The 18,314-nt window shown below is 39.4% G+C and overlaps 1 protein-coding gene across 1 annotated transcript in view; it reads left to right on the top strand.

Annotated features, from left to right (window-relative positions):
• MAN2A1 (mannosidase alpha class 2A member 1) overlaps positions 1 to 18,314 on the top strand; it is a gene marked incomplete in the record, with an annotated part of 1,886,421 nt that overhangs the window by 1,435,566 nt on the left and 432,541 nt on the right. The window contains 1 exon segment of the mRNA XM_044064270.1: positions 14,084 to 14,225. Within this exon segment, the coding sequence (XP_043920205.1) occupies positions 14,084 to 14,225 (142 nt within the window).

Below are 18,314 nucleotides of genomic sequence, written 5' to 3'. Positions count from 1 at the left end.
GAGACATTATTCTGAAGCCCTGTCTGAGTTGGCTGTAGCTCAGGTAAATATAAAAGGTCCTGTGGAATTTATCAAAATGAGTAGGGGAAGTTCCATGGTGCCCTGGCCAAATTTCCCGCAGTCAGTATGAATACTAAACTGGGTTTCTCCTGAATAGAGGCAGTTGGCCTTGTGAGACTAACATAGTCAACAGAGTGTAAATAAAAGTAAATATTGATACAAACGGGTACTTTGGAGCAGGTCGTTTTTAAATATTCTGCTCCAGTTTAACAAAATAAATACATACATAAATAAATAAAAAGGCAAGTAGCTTACGAACAAGGATATGATGTGCTCTTTATAAACAAATATAAGTTGAGCTTTGTGTATTTTGTTTAAGGTAGGAACATTCCTTTTTGGGTACTCTAGTAAATTTAGAGGAAACAGAATATTTTGCCTGGACGTGGACTGAAACAGTATTTGCTGCTAGGAACTAATATGGACATAGTTATATATTACAATTTTGTTCAGTTGTGAAAGTATTTAATTCACATTTAGGACATATGTAGCACTTTCTCAGTTGGCGAAAGTTCTGTTTAACAGATACACAGCTGCAAAATGCCTGTGTAACAACACTTGGATCAAAGTAGCACAAGTAGCACCTGATACATGAATAGTAAATGTCTTTAGGTACTAAGTCATCAGCATAGTATGTCAACAGTTGGGGAGGCATAGAGGTACTAAGCCTTGTCATTAGATATGGAACAATTCCCTAATATTTTCAACAGTTAAATTTAGAGTTCATTTTTGCTTTAAGGTTTTGTTGCTTTTTTGTAGGGTCGTGTTGATTTTATTTTGTTGATTGGTTTTATTTGTTCTATTTATTTATTGGTAGCGTTGTCGCCTCACAGTTAGATGTTGCCCGTTCGATTCTCAGAGAGTCTTCTGTGTGGCGACATGCGTGAATGGACATTCCTTCGTTGAAGGCTGTGCGTTAGGCCCAGCAAGCCAGCACGTAGAACTCTACTGCCAATCATTAGCGTACCGGAGTTCCGCTGTGGCGACCCCTAACCGGGAAAAGCCGAAAGACACAAACAAATTTGTTAACCTGTGTAAGTTCCAGTGGCTATAATCTTCCCTTTTCTAGGAAAAAATGCATTTTTTTCACTACAGTTAAGTAACTTGCTCAGAAATACAGTTTGCAAATGGAAGTTGTGGGAATCAAACTCAGGGCTACAAAATAACAACTTGTAACCTTAACTCTCTGTGTCAAGCTGCCACTTGATGAGTAAATGCATATTTTCACAAAAGAACTGTGTATCTGGTTTGAGAAAGATAATTTTGTTTGCTTGTGTATGCAGAGGTCTTTCAGGGTCTGAGTTATCTACATATATGTAATTAGTTAGGTTTTAGACTCACTCTGCTCAGGTGTCATGTGATGAATAATTAAAATATTTATCAATTTTATCATGTCTAACTCATTTTCCTTTGATGGGATTGCCAGTATTGTTAACATCTAGTATTAAATTTGCATGTGGAGAAAATAATGTAATTGCATTTCAAGGGTGGTGTCGCAACAGGAGTACTTTGTGCCAAATTTGGATGGGGAGAATCCTACATTTGGATTTCCGCATGCCAGTTACAATATGTACCATTTTCATGGAGTTGTATTGATTTTGTGGTAGAATATTTAGAACTCTGTACTCTGAATCTAGCAATCTGAATTCAAGGCAACTCCTGGCATGCATAATGGCTAGGGTCTTTACCTCACAGATACAATATAAAGGGTTTAATTCTGCTCTGTGGTTAATTGTCTAGGCTTGTAATAGTCTGCATACTGCTCAGACAAGCTCCACATGGGTTTACAGAGTGTTCCTAGCAGCAGGGAACTCAGAAAAGCGACTACCTTCTGGATTTAAGTATCTTTGCTTTTTTTCACTTGGAATAGCTTCTGTAGCTTACCTTGAACTAGCCTGAACTGTTTTTTTAACTGATTGCTGCATTATTTTAAAATCTGCACTTAAAGTTACATTTTAGTCGAATTTGATCGAAAGTTTGCTTGTTTGTTTGTTTAACTGTGGAGGCTGCCCACTAAAGTGTGCTAGCCTGTGTAACTAATTTATCACTGTTTCTGCATTTTCTGTGTGTTTCTACCAAAAAAACAAAAAAATAATCCTTGTTTTCCCGCCTTCCTCGACTAGTTTAGACCAGTTTACAGGCATTGCTGTATTCTGGGCTGTGGTGTAGTTCCTGTGTTGTCCATTACCTTACTTGGATAGAAGGAAGTTTCTTTGCTCACCAGTGGGAGTGGGGAGCCTTGAGCAGCCTACCTGTCCTTGGGGGAAGTGACCTCAGCACAAGAAGCTGTAGTAATTGGTTGTTTTGGACCATTTCTAGCTCTTTTGTAGTTCACTGTTTAAAATCCGCCTCTGGGCGTTTTTTTCTGGCTATACTGCTCAGACAAGCTCCATGTGGGTTTACAGAGTGGTCCTAGCAGCAGGGAACTCAGAAAAGCGACTACCTTCTGGATTTAAGTATCTTTGCTTTTTTTCACTTGGAATAGCTTCTGTAGCTTACCTTGAACTAGCCTGAACTGTTTAACTGATTGCTGCATTATTTTAAAATCTGCACTTAAAGTTACATTTTAGTCGAATTTGATCAAAAGTTTGCTTGTTTGTTTAATTTAACTGTGGAGGCTGCCCACTAAAGTGTGCTAGCCTGTGTAACTAATTTATCACCGTTTCTGCCTTTTCTGTGTGTTTCTACCAAAAAAACAAAAAAAAATCCTTGTTTTCCCGCCTTCCTCGACTAGTTTAGACCAGTTTACGGGCATTGCTGTATTCTGGGCTGTGGTGTAGTTCCTGTGTTGTCCATTACCTTACTTGGATAGAAGGAAGTTTCTTTGATCACCAGTGGGAGTGGGGTGCCTTGAGCAGCCTACCTGTCCTTGGGGGAAGTGACCTCAGCACAAGAAGCTGTAGTAATTGGTTGTTTTGGACCATTTCTAGCTCTTTTGTAGTTCACTGTTTAAAATCCGTCTCTGGGCGTTTTTTTCTGGCTATACTGCTCAGACAAGCTCCACGTGGGTTTACAGAGTGGTCCTAGCAGCAGGGAACTCAGAAAGGCGACTACCTTCTGGATTTAAGTATCTTTGCTTTTTTTTCACTTGGAATAGCTTCTGTAGCTTACCTTGAACTAGCCTGAACTGTTTTTTAACTGATTGCTGCATTATTTTAAAATCTGCACTTAGTTACATTTTAGTCGAATTTGATCGAAAGTTTGCTTGTTTGTTTGTTTAATTTAACTGTGGAGGCTGCCCACTAAAGTGTGCTAGCCTGTGTAACTAATTTATCACTGTTTCTGCATTTTCTGTGTGTTTCTACCAAAAAAAACAAAAAAAAATAATCCTTGTTTTCCCGCCTCCCTCGACTAGTTTAGACCAGTTTACAGGCATTGCTGTATTCTGGGCTGTGGTGTAGTTCCTGTGTTGTCCATTACCTTACTTGGATAGAAGGAAGTTTCTTTGCTCACCAGTGGGAGTGGGGAGCCTTGAGCAGCCTACCTGTCCTTGGGGCAAGTGACCTCAGCACAAGAAGCTGTAGTAATTGGTTGTTTTGGACCATTTCTAGCTCTTTTGTAGTTCACTGTTTAAAATCCGCGTTTGCGGCTTTCTTGCGTCGCGCAAAGCACCGGTTAAACAAGGTTAAACTTTTTCTGGCTTCGCCAAGTCTGCTCTTCAAATTTTCCCTTAAGGAAGCTCTACTCTTAGTATAACCAGACTACTCACTGTATTATAAGCCTAGCACTTGTTCTCAATACTTCTCTACCAAGTAAGCACTCTCGTACTAAGTAAAGCACTACATCTACTTACCACCCCTGTGAATATCCACTTCCCTTAACGGTATACCACTCCCTTATACTGTTCTAGCATGTCGAGTGGTAGATTACTGGCGTCATCTCCAGTTCAGCTGGTCAATCTGGGTATCTTGAGACAATGCTACAATTGTCTCATGTACACAGACAACCCTCTCCTCCTCCCAACAAACACAAATACATGTGAGAGATGCAACTATATAGCCAAACTGGAGGCTGAACTCTCTCAACTCAGGGCTGGCATGACCAGACAGGAGGAGATGGCAACCACACACACAACAATCCCAGTCCCACATAGACCTACCACAACTGCAAACCAAACACATAAAAACATAAAGACATACTCGGAGGCTCTAATAAAAAACTTACCAAAACAACAGAGGCTCCCAAAGCAGACATCCAAAATCCACCACCTCAAAACAAAACACATGCAACACATACTTCAATAAATCAGTGTGTCGACCAATCGCAGCCCTTAAGGCCAAACACCTTGCCTGATACACTAGTAATAGGTGACTCCATAGTCAGACACACTGATGTCCCACTGACCAGGCTGAACAAGGAGAAGGTGACTGTGAGCTGTCTATCGGGAGCTAGGATCCGCCACATAACACATGCACTCAGGTCACTCCAAAGCAAGTACAAATATGACTCCGTCATTGTCCATGCTGGTGTGAATGACCTGAGACGTACCTCCCTGGACTACATGAAAAGAGACATAGAGGAGCTCTCCGATTATGTAGCCCAGGCTGGTATGACCCTGACCCTGAGCAGCATCTTGCCCTCAACAAGAGTGATACCACAATACAAAGACAAGATGATCAGCTTTAACAATTGGCTCAAGTACTGGTGTCATTCTAAGGGGATCCAATGTCTGTCTGCCTGGGATGATATGTTGGACAAGCCACGTTGCTTCGCAAGGGATGGTTTACACCTGTCACCACTGGGCTTCCGGATATTGACAAAGGCTCTTGCCACCCCCATAGCACCTTTTTTAGGCAAGGCTCAAAAGACAAACCCACCTCCTTAGAAAACAAACATGGAAAAAAACTAAGGGTAATGCTGCTCAACGCCAGAAGTCTAAATCTCAAGATGCAGGCACTTGATGCACTCCTCAGCATGGAGAACATCGAATTCTGTGCAGTAACTGAAACCTGGTTCAAGGCTCCTGAGAGCACCCCAGCGCTACCAGGCTATACCTCGTATCATGCTTTTCGGCCTCCAAACCCGGGCCGAACCAGAAAGGGAGGGGGAGTGTCCATATTCATAAAGGACACCCACACCTCCAGGTTAGTAGCAACACATGAAGCATCAGGGACCATACAGGTGCAACTAACCATAGGCAAAACTGCTATACAACTGGTAGCATGTTACAGACCACCCTCCCAATCTCAAGAACCCCACTCAGCCTTCCTGAAGACATTGGAGGATATGAATGTATCACAAAATACCATCATACTGGGAGACTTCAACTACCCAAACATAGATTGGGTACATTATTCTAGCCCTAATACCCTAGCCCAAAGGTTCCTGGAATTCATAAATTCAAATGCACTGGAACAACTAGTCACCTCTCCCACTAGGGGAGATAATATACTAGACCTGATCATCACAAACATGGGGACAAAATGCTCCACACCAGAAGTATACCCCTCACTAGTGAGATCTGACCACAAACTAATCACCCTGGATATACATATCCCACCTCCACCCCCAGCACAAAAGACCACAGTGAAAAACTTCTCAAAAGCAAACTTCACTCTTCTTAAGACTGAGATGGTATCCTTTAAGCCCACTGTGCCAGTGGATACCACATCCCACAATGCCGAATCCTTCACAAATGCTTTCTATGGACATCTCCAAGAATGCATGGATCATGCAATCCCAAACAAATCCAAGTCCCTCTCCACCAAATGTAAGCGTCCTGTCTGGTGGACCTCAGCCATAAACAAATTGTATAACAAAAGAAGGAAGCTACTGCACGTCAGAGTGAAATCACATGAAGGGAAGACATCTCTGATCAACATTAGCAGAAAACTACGCTCTCTCATAAAAACATCCAAGGCAAACTTTGAGAGAAAAATCGCTAAGGACACTAAAGATAACCACAAAGCCTTCTTCAGCTATGTTAGAAACCTGGGCGGAAACCCTCAGATATGCTCAGAGTTGGTTCACAACAACAAAAAATACACTGAACCCACAGATGTTGCTAACATTCTGGCTGACAGGTTCAGTGCAAATTTCTCCCCTCCTTCACCCCCAAAAGAAGAAATACTTATCCCAGCTAAATGTAATCTCCCTGTCATCTCAGATGTCCAAGTGAGAACCGCCCTAAACAAAGCAAAAAAACACAGCATCAATGGGACCTGGCGGTATCCCAGGGTGCGTGTTACGTGAACTCCAAGAGGAGCTAAACTCACACATAAAAATGCTATTTAACCTTAGCCTTACTTCGGGATATGTACCTGAACACTGGCGTACAGCAACAGTGGTCCCACTCCACAAGGGGGTTGCCTCTACAGACCCTGGAAACTACCGCCCCATAAGCTTAACTAGCCTGGTCTGCAAAGCTATGGAAAGAATCATTATGGAACTCATAAACAGAGACATAGGGGACCTACAGACACTTGACCCCACCCAGTTCGGCTTTGTAAAGGGCAGATTCTGCCTTTTAAACCTGGTTGACTTTTTCGAAACAGTCACTAGAGCCATTGATGAGAGCAAAGCAATCCATACAGCATACCTGGTCTTGGCTAAGGCCTTCGACACAATACCCCACTCAGGCATCATAGAAAAGCTAAACCGCGTAAAAGTAAACCCTTATGTCACTAGATGGGTTGCAAACTGGCTAAAGGGCAGAACCCATAAAGTTAAAATCGCTGGAGCAATGTCAGACTCAAAACCAGTCACAAGTGGTGTCCCACAGGGATCTGTCCTGGGACCCCTCTTGTTCGGCATTTATTTCTCAGATGTTAAAGCAAACATGGGAGGGCTGTGGCTGACAAAGTTCGCAGATGACTGCAAACTAGGCGCCATAGTCGATACACCAGCAGACACACACATCCTACAAAAAGGCCTCACTGAAACGGACAACTGGTGCCGTAGTCACGACCTTAAACTAAATGCCAAAAAATGTATAGTCATCCCTTTTGGAAAAAACAAAGTACCCACAAATTATCACATAGACAGCAACCCACTGAGTACAGAAAAAGTAATCTGAGACCTAGGGACCCAAGTAGGCAGTGACCTCTCATTTGACACCCACATTGCCAAAGTGGTTAGAAAAACATTCTACCTTGCACACCTCATCATGAAGGGATTCACATCCAGATCCAAGGATGTCATTGTACCCCTATATTCCTCCCTCATCAGACCCATGATTGAGTACAATGCCCCATTTGGTATGTACCTCACCCGGCATTTGCAACAGCTGGAGAGACCACAAAAGTACCTCACCAAAAGGATCAAGGGTCTCCAACATATGTCTTATTCTGCCAGACTAAAGAAACTTCAGCTCTATTCAGTAGCATACCTCCTGCTCAGAGGTGATCTCTGCCTAACGTACAAGGCCATGTCCAATCAGGATCTGATGGACATGCTCCACCTCAAAAAATCCAAATCCATCAGGACCACGAGAGCTAAAGACTTAAATCTCGGCACAAGTATGAATAGGACATGCTGGAGGGATAGATTCATAACCCAGAGGCTTCCCGTGCTTTGGAACAGGATCCCAGTTCATATTAGGCAGAGCCCCTCACTGACTCTCTTCAAGAGAAATCTTGATGAGTGGATGGGAGATCGTAAGTTTACCCCAGGGGTCACATCTGTGTCACTGCTAGACAGGGGCACAGTAAACTAATTCTATTATATAAGGAGACCTTCATTGTGTCACTACTAGACAGAGGCACAGTATTCTAGATTAATTCTGTACATTTATGTACCATTTCATGGGGTGGCAAACACCACATCACTATGGCTAGGCTTACAAATGCCCCAGGGCAGATAGCCTAGTACTATACTATGAAACTATGAAACTATTTAGGGGTTGGGTGTCAGTATAATGGTTAAGGTATTTACCTCACAGTTATAGAGTGCAGGATTTGATTCTCACCTTTGAACAGGGAATTGGTTAGGATTAAAATGACCTGCAAGGGCAGCTAGCATTATCAGTCGTTTTCATATGAAAGATTTGGCCATCATGTTAACAAGAACCTTGAACATCAGTATAAATTAAAAAGTGCAGTCCATTAGCTCTGTTTCTGCAGAAGAGAAGACCAGTCTCATTGTGTCAGAACATACAAAATAAAGTTTTGGTACAAGAGAATGACATTTTTCTTATGTTGTATTCTAGTTAGAGAGACAGCTTTAAATGTTATCAGGGAGTGGTCTAATAAAAGATGAAAACACAGACACATTTGGAAGATATATAATAATCAAAAGATTTTGGAGTTCTTATAGTTCTTATAAGTAACTCCAACAATATATATTTTTCTTTTTTGTATTATTTAGCAGAAAGTAAGGACATTAATGTGAAGTAATATCTTTGTAGGACGGTCTGACTTTGTTAGTGGCTGTTTGGGATGTAGTGAGTGATTGAGATGATGTGAAAGCAGGCTTCACGTCTGTGCACGGCAAATATTGAAAGAATATTATAGTATTATGGGTGTTTACATGCTTATTTGGTTTGAGCCTTACTCCAGTAAAGAATTATTGTTTTCCTAGATGTAAAACTTTGTCCAGACTAGATGAGACCCCAGAGTCAGCTGAGCATGCCTGTTTGATTTCTTGGAGTTATCAGCTATTGTTTGAATATGAATGGTTTGTGTACTTAAAGCAGTAAAAGTGTTACCTATGAGTTTCTCAGACCATTCAGTTTAGCTTTTAAGGAAAACAAGAAGAGGTGAGAGAATAGGAATGTGGAGTTTTTCAAGTTATGACAGTAATGATAATTGACTCAACTGGGTTCCAGAAACAGGTAGGGAGTCTTGATCAAGTATCCTTAAAGAGGGTGGTTATACCATTTAGAGTTGGAGGGATGCCACAAAACTGTTAATGAAATGGGGAGAGTTAATAAATTATACCACAGTCATGCATTCATAAGCCAAGAAATCATTTTTTTGCTTTGTGTGACTGTCATAAAGGACAAAGAAATGAGGCTGACCAAAACATTAGTACCGAAATAGCTGGAGTTAAGATTGAGATACATTTGCTTTGGGATCAAAAAATTAAGTCTGTGTAAAGATCTTTACAACCATAGCATTTCAAAAATCTACCTGGTGCTCAGATATCCCTGACATTAAGATTAAGACATTTAAGCGTGGACAAGCTCATCCCAAAAATCATTCATTTTAAACCAAGATCTGAACAGGTGTTAGTGTTTAGGCAATATTATGGTCAGCTTTACAATGTGACACTATAGGAGAGTGCTGGAAAGAAGAAAATGTCTTAGGATTTTGGTAGTTTAGGATTGAGATCTAGTCTGCTCTGTTAAGCTGATTTTTTAGTTTGGAGATGTCAGGTTTATACTTGACCCTGAAGGTGATTAGATGAGATGAGACATTTGTTGCAGTTGTTGGTGCAGTAGGTGGAAGATAGTTAGTTAGAGGTAACCAAAAAGAAAGCACCCAAATCCAGGAACTGTGACACAAGCAGTTTAATCACAAGAATAACGCTGAAAATTCACAACACGTTTTCGTCCTTGACTTCATCAGATAATATCACTCTGGTGAACTCACCTTAAATATGTTGAACTAATTACAAATGGCCAATGACAAAACTGATCTAATCAAACAATTAAAAAACAATTAAAACATATATATATATATATATATATATATATATATATATAAATTTGTAATATTTACTAACACCACTGTGAAAATCATACCCAATAAATAAATATAAATAACTACATAAATATGTATAATATATATATAAATATGTATAAATAATTTATGTACCATTTCTAAAATCATGAAACATTATCCTAAAAAAACATATATAATGTACATTTAAAATATACCCAGAATGGTAAAACAATACTATAATTTGGCAGACCTCAATTTTAAAACTGGCTTAAGTGAAATCATGTCATTAAGACCTGGTGTTCTATTGGCTTCTAATACAATTTGCCAGAATAATTCTCTATATTCTACTAATGTTTCCCAATTCCCACCTCTAGGGTCCACTGACACACTTTCTAACGCAAAAAATCTAAACGTTGCTGATTTACATACACCAGTGTGTTTATACAATGCATTGTTTTCTTTTTTAGTCCTAATGTCATACAAATGCTCGTAGGTAAGAGTGGAACCTGTGTTAGACAAGATTCCAATAATGAAAATAGTGAGGTGGAATACGAATCCGGCATTACTACAACCTATGATGGCCAGTCAGGATTAGTTAAAAGAATTATTAATAGAGAATGGAATAATTTTTCTAGACTATCTGACTTGCACTGCATTTTTGATAAAGAATTAAAATTCATTTACAGGAGGGGTACTAATATTAAGAACATTTTAGAGAGATGGACAAATGAAAGAATGTTTGAAAATGTTACTAGGACGAAAGTAGGGTTATTCAAATGTGGAAGGTGTAGTTATTGTACACACCTCACTGTTGGACAATCACTATATTTACCAAGTAGACAAAGGAAATTAACTTTAGGAACATGTGTTAATTGTAACACTAAGGGTATTATATATTTAGCTACTTGTACAAAATGCAACTCATTTTACATAGGGAAAAGTGAAAGGATGCTAAAGCAAAGAATCTACGAGCATTTGTATAACATTAGGACTAAAAAAGAAAACAATGCATTGTATAAACACACTGGTGTATGTAAATCAGCAACATTTAGATTTTTTGTGTTAGAAAGTGTGTCAGTGGACCCTAGAGGTGGGAAATGGGAAACATTAGTAGAATATAGAGAATTATTCTGGCAAATTGTATTAGAAGCCAATGGAACACCAGATCTTAATGACATGATTTCACTTAAGCCAGTTTTAAAATTGAGGTCTGCCAAATTATAGTATTGTTTTACCATTCTGGGTATATTTTAAATGTACATTATATATGTTTTTTTAGTATAATGTTTCATGATTTTAGAAATGGTACATAAATTATTTATACATATTTATATATATATTATACATATTTATGTAGTTATTTATATTTATATTTATTTATTGGGTATGATTTTCACAGTGGTGTTAGTAAATATTACAAATTTATATATATATATATATATATATATGTGTGTGTGTGTGTTTTAATTGTTTTTTAATTGTTTGATTAGATCAGTTTTGTCATTGGCCATTTGTAATTAGTTCAACATATTTAAGGTGAGTTCACCAGAGTGATATTATCTGATGAAGTCAAGGACGAAAACGTGTTGTGAATTTTCAGCGTTATTCTTGTGATTAAACTGTTCGTGTCACAGTTCCTGGATTTGGGTGCTTTCTTTTTGGTTATTAGTGAATATTTGGCACCTGCCTTTCTTCTGGTTATTGGTAGTTAGTTAGAGGTCACTGATGCTGTGTGATAAAATGGGTGGAAGCTAATTAGTTAGTGGTCACTGATGCTGTGTGATAAAATGTGTTGTGTTTATAAGATTTGGTATGTCTGTAATCACAAATTTGAGTAGGGAGTGGTTATTTGGATTTCAAGTTGGTTGTGGCATTTTTTTTTTTTTTTTTTTGTTGTGTTAAACCTAGGTCTGTTAGAATGTCTTCATGGACAGATCGGTTTTCCAGGCATTATAATGTAGAAATCCCCCACGACTCTAATGTTTTGAAAGAGTGATGCTGATTTCTTAGTATGTTAAGAAGTAGGTTTTGAAACTTGTCTTTATTTGTGGGTGGGGCGAGTGAGACAGGCAGCTGCTGTGTGAATGAAACTGTGCGTATCATTGGGAACTGTGGATTTCATGTAATTGAACACTCATGCACTTTGGGAAGAAAGACTATAGATTGAGGGTGTATCTTTTCTAACCATGATTTATTGTATTTTATCTTTTCTTTTTATTTATTTTTCCAGAGTAGAGCACTGATCTACATGCACCTTTTTCAGACTCCGCTCAGGAATGATGCCTGGTTAAGTGACTTGCTCAGAATCACACAGTTAGGCAGTGGAGGCTGAGGGAATCGAACCTTACACCATGGGACCACATGAAACTGCTTGTTAACAGCTCCTTAATCCTCTTAGCAAGCTGCCAGGCCATTCAGTGATGAGCCACGAGAGCATGTAATGAAGAAAAAGTCAAGTTAAATTTTTTTTTTTTTTTTACTGCAAGCATTAATGAGGCATAGTGAGGTAAAATATTTGTTAGTACTGAGCTGAGCCAGTTGGATATAATGGGACCTTTTTATTATTTTTATTGTTAATAGTATTACAAAAAAATGAGCAGGAAGAAGATAGGAGTTAAGTGAAAAATATTTTAAGGGTTTTAATATAGGTCAGCCATCTTTGTTGTTTTGGAGGTCTACAGAGCCTTAGGAGTGGGCAACCTTGGGTGACAGAAAGTTATGAGTTTGTAAAGGTTAGAAGAAGTTTTGAATTTATTAAATGTATATGTAATGTTAAGTTGTGATATAGGTTGGTTGGAAATGGAAGGTCAAATTGGTTGGAGTGGCTCTTTGGGGTCTGGTGTTTTTTGTTTGGTAGATATTCATAAGATAAAAAAGAAGTTTTCACTACTTAAATTATATGTTCTTGATTACTGTGAAGTTGCAACTGTGCATGGTTCTTTTTTCTTAATTTTTTAGGATTCTCAGCTATCAGTTTTGTTTCTCACAAGTACCAGTTTTTCTATTTACGTGTGCACATATTTTTTTCCTGTTAACCATCTAATCCCTCTCAACCAGTTGGCTCATTCATTCCCCATCACTAGTATGAGGGTCACCTGAGAGGGGCTTATCAGGGGTGGTTTGCATTTTCTTATTTTCTTCTCTGCTCTAAATTCACATACAACTAGAAGATGGGAAGTGGTGAATAGTGGACTGTCTCCCTCAATTGTCTAAAGGGTTTTTCCTCCACGTGTTCCTTCCTCTCTCGGAGCATGAGCAGAGATCTATCCGGTTTCCACTAGGGAGATTACAATACCCGATGCACCTCAAACTGCTTGAAAAAACCTCCCACCTGTTTGGTAAAGCAAGTGGTACATACCCCATCTCTGCTGCACCTCACTGTCCGGTTACACCAGTGACAGGGCTGCTAATCAAACCCCAGTTACCTGGGTTGTAGAACGAGCTCCACTCCTGTACACCAAAGAGCCTCTTACAGAATTCTTCATTGGAGGAGTGACTATTGAATTGTCTGAGTGATAGGATTCAAGAGAAAACTTGGAATTTTTTTGTAGAGGCATAATTCATTGGAATAGTCAGAGAAGTTAGAATTGTGAATTTTCTTGTATGAAGAATTAGGCTGTTGTAGGTTTTAGCTGACAATGTTTGCTTGTTTAATGTTTTAAGTATTATCGTGTTTTGTATGTTAAGTAAATGTTAGTCATAGGTTAGCAATTGCATTGTCTGAACAGGCATTAAAACTTTGTTGAAGTTGTTTTCGTGCATAGTATTGATGGTTCTGAAATGTGCCAAGCACCACTTTCCTACCTAGTGAGCAGTAACGTGACTTTTGCAGTATAATTTATATCTATTTTTGAACTAGGACATGGCCTTTTCACTACATTTTCTCTACACTGTCCCTAAGCCATGCATTCCATGTATTTGATCCAGACTTGCATGCGCAAAATATTAGTTGTACTTCAGTAGCAGCCCTCCTGCGTCTTGCTACCAAGTATGCTGTAACACACACATTGCATCTTTCTTCTCTTTTGGATACAGTTTGTTTACCCATCATTACGCTTTCTGTTTCTTGTTTCTAAATCTGCACATTTTTTTCTACTACAGCTTGTTCTGCTTACATGAAGGGCTCCTGTCTTGATCATATGCCTTTTGAATACGAACTAGCTAAAGATGTGTAGAATTTGATAATGAAACATCACCCCTTGTCCAGATGTTAACGTACAGCGTAGTGCTAAAGCAGTAGAGGCTTACAACTCAGCATTGTTTAGTTCTGTAATAAATATGCTTTATCTTGTTAAAACTGCAGTCAGCCAAAGTAAAATGAAAGAAAAAAAGGTTTGCAGAATTGAATTTTATTTTATTTTAATGCAAAATGAATAAGAAATAACACAAATTAATTAATAAGCCACATTGCTGGTTTGTTGCAGATTCAGCCAAGGAGAACACTGGCAAAACTACCTCTTCAAGCAAATTTCTATCCCTTGACCACTATGGCATATATTCAGGATGCCAATCTTCGGCTGACACTTCATTCTGCTCAGTCCCTAGGAGTTTCAAGTCTTAAACCTGGTAAGTGTGAATATGTTTTCTGTCATTGAACTGGAGGCATTACTTGTGGTGGCTATCACATAATATGTTTTCTGTCATTGAACTGGAGGCATTACTTGTGGTGGCTATCACATAGTGAACTTGGATTTTGATTAGAAATACGTGAGTGTTGGTGTGCACAGTTAGGATTATTGCTGCAAGAATTCATATGACTGGAATTTAGCTTGGGTTGGACATCATTCCCCTAACCTAATCTTTTTCAGCAGCCCAGATGAGGTCCTTAGGAGCACATCTGCATTCTTAAGTGGCTGTCAGAGGGGCAGAACTGTAAATAAAACTGCTTCACAGACTTGTCTCAATTATTCTTTGCTGCCTGAAGTGAATAGGTGATTGAATGTGCTTTTCTGGTTTGCAAGTAAGCACAAGCTTCTTTTTTGTGGTTTAGTACACAGAGTACACTTTCCTCTTGGGATATCATTAGCAAAAAAAAAGGATAACCCACTGCTTTTGTGAACAGGGAATTCCTCATAAAGGTATTTTCGCTGTTTTTAAGTAGCGTCACGATCCTGATAAATTAGCGCGTTGTGCTGTTTCTTCCCTTTTAATTGTTTGTAGCCTGATTCGCTCAGCAGTCACCTTCTTCCCCTTGTGGCCCATTTGTCCTCCCATCCATGCTGTCCTAGTATACTGGTAGAGGGAAGTGGAAGCAGGGGATTAGATATGTTATTTAGCAGGGATTCAAAGTTTCTTTATTACTTCAAATAGTACAACATTTGGTTGGGCAGCCACTGTGCCTGCATGCTTCTACACTTACATGGTGCTTACCTGAAGTACCAAGGCAGACAGTTGCTGTCCGTGAAGCCTTCTTGAAGTTGCATCTCCTTTCTCTCCACAAGGTGGCAGTGCTTTGATGGGACTCCATGAACTATCTGTTTGGGTTGGCATAGCCATTGCCATGCTTTTTGATTGGTTGCCTCAGTACCCTGACCTGTAGTTAGACCTTTGTCTTGTATGTCATCTGGGTAAAACTTGAGTGCAGTGGAGTTGGTTTGCATTGTGATAAATTTAACCCCACCCCACAATAAATAAATAAATAAATAAAACTTTAAGCTACAAGAGAAAGGAATCTGTTACTATTTTTAAGACATAAAAAAATAGTTGCTTAACCCTCCCTCTTCTTCATCTTCTGTTTTTCCTTTTGTAAGTCAGATATCTAGTTCAAAGACTTGTGTTTGGTTAAATAAAAAAGTTTTAAGGGAGAAGCAGCAACAGATAGAGCCAGCTAGTTGCGTCTTTGTCTTTTGTTTCTTCTCCTGTTTGTCAAAACTTTAGTTTCAAGACTAAGTGTTGGGCTAAAGAAAGTGTAAAGGCAAATTAGATAGTGAAAAGTTATAGAATTGTCTTTGGGACGTTTTATATCATCAAGCACTGGTGACTAAGGTACAAGCCTGTTCCACTGAGAGAAACCAGTCTTCCATCTGCTGGTGTTGAGGTTATTTCACCTAGTAAACAGGGTGGTCTGCAGTGGTTCCTTTTTTCTCACCTGCACCTCCTTGCCTTCACGGGAATGGTAGTGGTTATAGCTACAAGAGATGCAGCAATGTGGACACAGGTTGCTTCATTTTTAGATTTAAATCAAAGACCCCAATTAATACGAGTCCTTTGTTCACTAGACAGAGTTGACTCTTCTTTCAAATTCTCCATTCAGGCGGGCACAGCTCACTACCTTCATAAGCTTTGGCTTCTTCAGAGGCCACCCGTTCTTTGGTGCTTGCACAGCTTAGATATCAAACCTTGGGACAATCATCAGAGACATGTTTTCTCATCTCTACACATTTGAAACTTAGCTAAGTATTCATGTGGCTGCCTGCTTAGTATCTAAAACCAAACGCTGGCAGTGCTTTTAATCTTTGTCAAAATAGCAAACCAATGAAAACTGTCACAAGGGCCAGAGATTCGGCTAGACTGTTCAAAGGTGAGGAAGGGCGAATTTGCCTACTTCATAACCAAGAAAATGCCTGTTATTGAGAGCTCATTAAGGAGAGGTCACTGGGGAGTAGTCCTCACAAGCTAGGCATAAATTAAAGCATCATTGTATATAATGGACTCTGAAAGTTGGTTGAGAGCTGTCCCTCAAGTAAGTCTGATGTTCAGGAACTGGAGCAGTGCGTATAAAGAGCTTGCCCTTGGCTAGCCAGGACTGGAGCCCACTCTCCACATCAGTTGATGACGGTTATGATGATTGGGTGAATCTCATAGCCAAGTCTCTTGATCATGTGGACTGGTTTCTTTATTTATCCATCACTGATCAGCAGTAATCAAGGTTGAAGACTGTCCTCCTGGAATGATACTCAGGACTGTTTGTTCGGGCATGGTTAGCAAAGAGCTTGTGTCAGGACCAAGGCATGAGACAGATTTTAGAAGTCCGGTGGGAACTTGAGTCACAAGTGTTGGAGTACCTAATTAAGGATCTTGATCTGAAGCTTTTGCCTGACTTGGCACAACACCCCCCTGCTCTGCCCTTGGTTAACATGCTCACCGTGTCACATTAACAAGAAATCCCATAGATTGTCAAAATATGGTACTTTGTTGCACTCTGGTTTCTACAGCAAGTCTGAAAATCTTGAAGTCATCTGTTTGAGACAGTCCACTCCATTCAGCTGTCCTTCATGTGACCCCTACTTTGACGAGGCCCCCAGAATTATGGGGAATAACTATGAGTGGCTTTGAGACCCTGTCTCTGGCTTTTCATCCAGAATACCCTGGAATAGCTTTTTAGGGAGAGGCCAGTGGAGCCCTTGGTTATCCCTTTTCTGAAGACAGTTATTTAGAATCCCATCGAGAGAGCTTGTAAGCATCTAAACTCTGCTTCTTTGCCTCCACAGGTAGGTGAATGCCCTTTACAGGTCTTTGCTTAACATTTACTTGTCTGTTTCTCTTTGCCTGTATGCTGGTATCAAGCCCTGATGGGGAAGGCAGTTTCTAACATGTACTCCACACTTCTGCTTGGAATTATCCCACACTTTTACTTTTCCTTCAATAGTTATTTACTCCCAAAACCTTGGTTCCTTTGCTAAATTTCTCCAGTGAATTCCAACCCGTTCTTACTATTTTGTATACTTCTACTTGCAGTACTCATATTGGCAAAATATCTTTTCCCTATTCCTGTATTGGCCTAGATCTTAAAGTACTTTCTGCTACTTTGAGTATAGTAATCTGCTTAGTTGTTCTTCTTAAAGACCTACGTTCAAAGTCATACTCCCTCTCTCCTTAATTCTCAAACTACCTCCCTTCCCTTTTCCTCCGCATCCATTACCAGTTTGATTTATAACATTCTGTTGTGGTGTTGTATTATGTATATGACCCTTCACTGTTCAGCTCTAAAGTATGCATTCAAGTAAAGTAATCCTAAATTACCTCATTATATGGAGAGAATCAACTTATCCCACTTAATTCTTGCCTTCTTCCCTCCCAGATAAATTCCTTCAACTCTTTATTATCATCCACAACTTCTCTAGTTGATAAACATATAACTGACCTGTACATAAAACCACATGGACTAAAAACATCGTCACTGATTGTGTCTTGCTATCCATATACCTAATCAAGAAATTCCTGCGTCTCAATTTTTGTATCATCTTTTGTTTAGGCTCTTCTCACACATCCTTAGCTGCCATAACAGGAATCCTTTTTCATCCATACCCTTAAATACTTCACCCTGTCATATCTCTATAGATATGGGTATTGTGAGCCAGTTCATGCCTGGGTACATAGTTTACAAAGTCTTTGTTTTGTTTTCATTAGTCTTGTATCCCAGGAAAACTTGAAAATGCCTGAAAATGTTTCACAGTGCTTAAAATATCCTTTTCTGGATTCAACAGTTATAAAGTACTTGCATCTCAAATAGAGGCTTCATCTTCTGGAGTTATAACGATTCTTGTCCCACACCTTTCATCTCCATAGATCAAGTGTTAAAGGCCATATCCAAGGCAGAGAGCACAGCTTCCATGGGACCTGATAGTATCCTAGACTGTATTCTGCACCATTTCCAGCAAGAACTAGGTTCGCCATTGAGCATCCTATTCAGCCACAGCTTAAGTACAGGCTTCA

The sequence above is a fragment of the Protopterus annectens genome, chromosome 2.part2 (genome assembly GCF_019279795.1).
Source record: "Protopterus annectens isolate FY-2018-M chromosome 2.part2, PAN1.0, whole genome shotgun sequence".
Lineage (NCBI taxonomy): Eukaryota > Metazoa > Chordata > Ceratodontiformes > Protopteridae > Protopterus > Protopterus annectens.
This window is presented reverse-complemented; position numbering and strand designations above follow the sequence as displayed.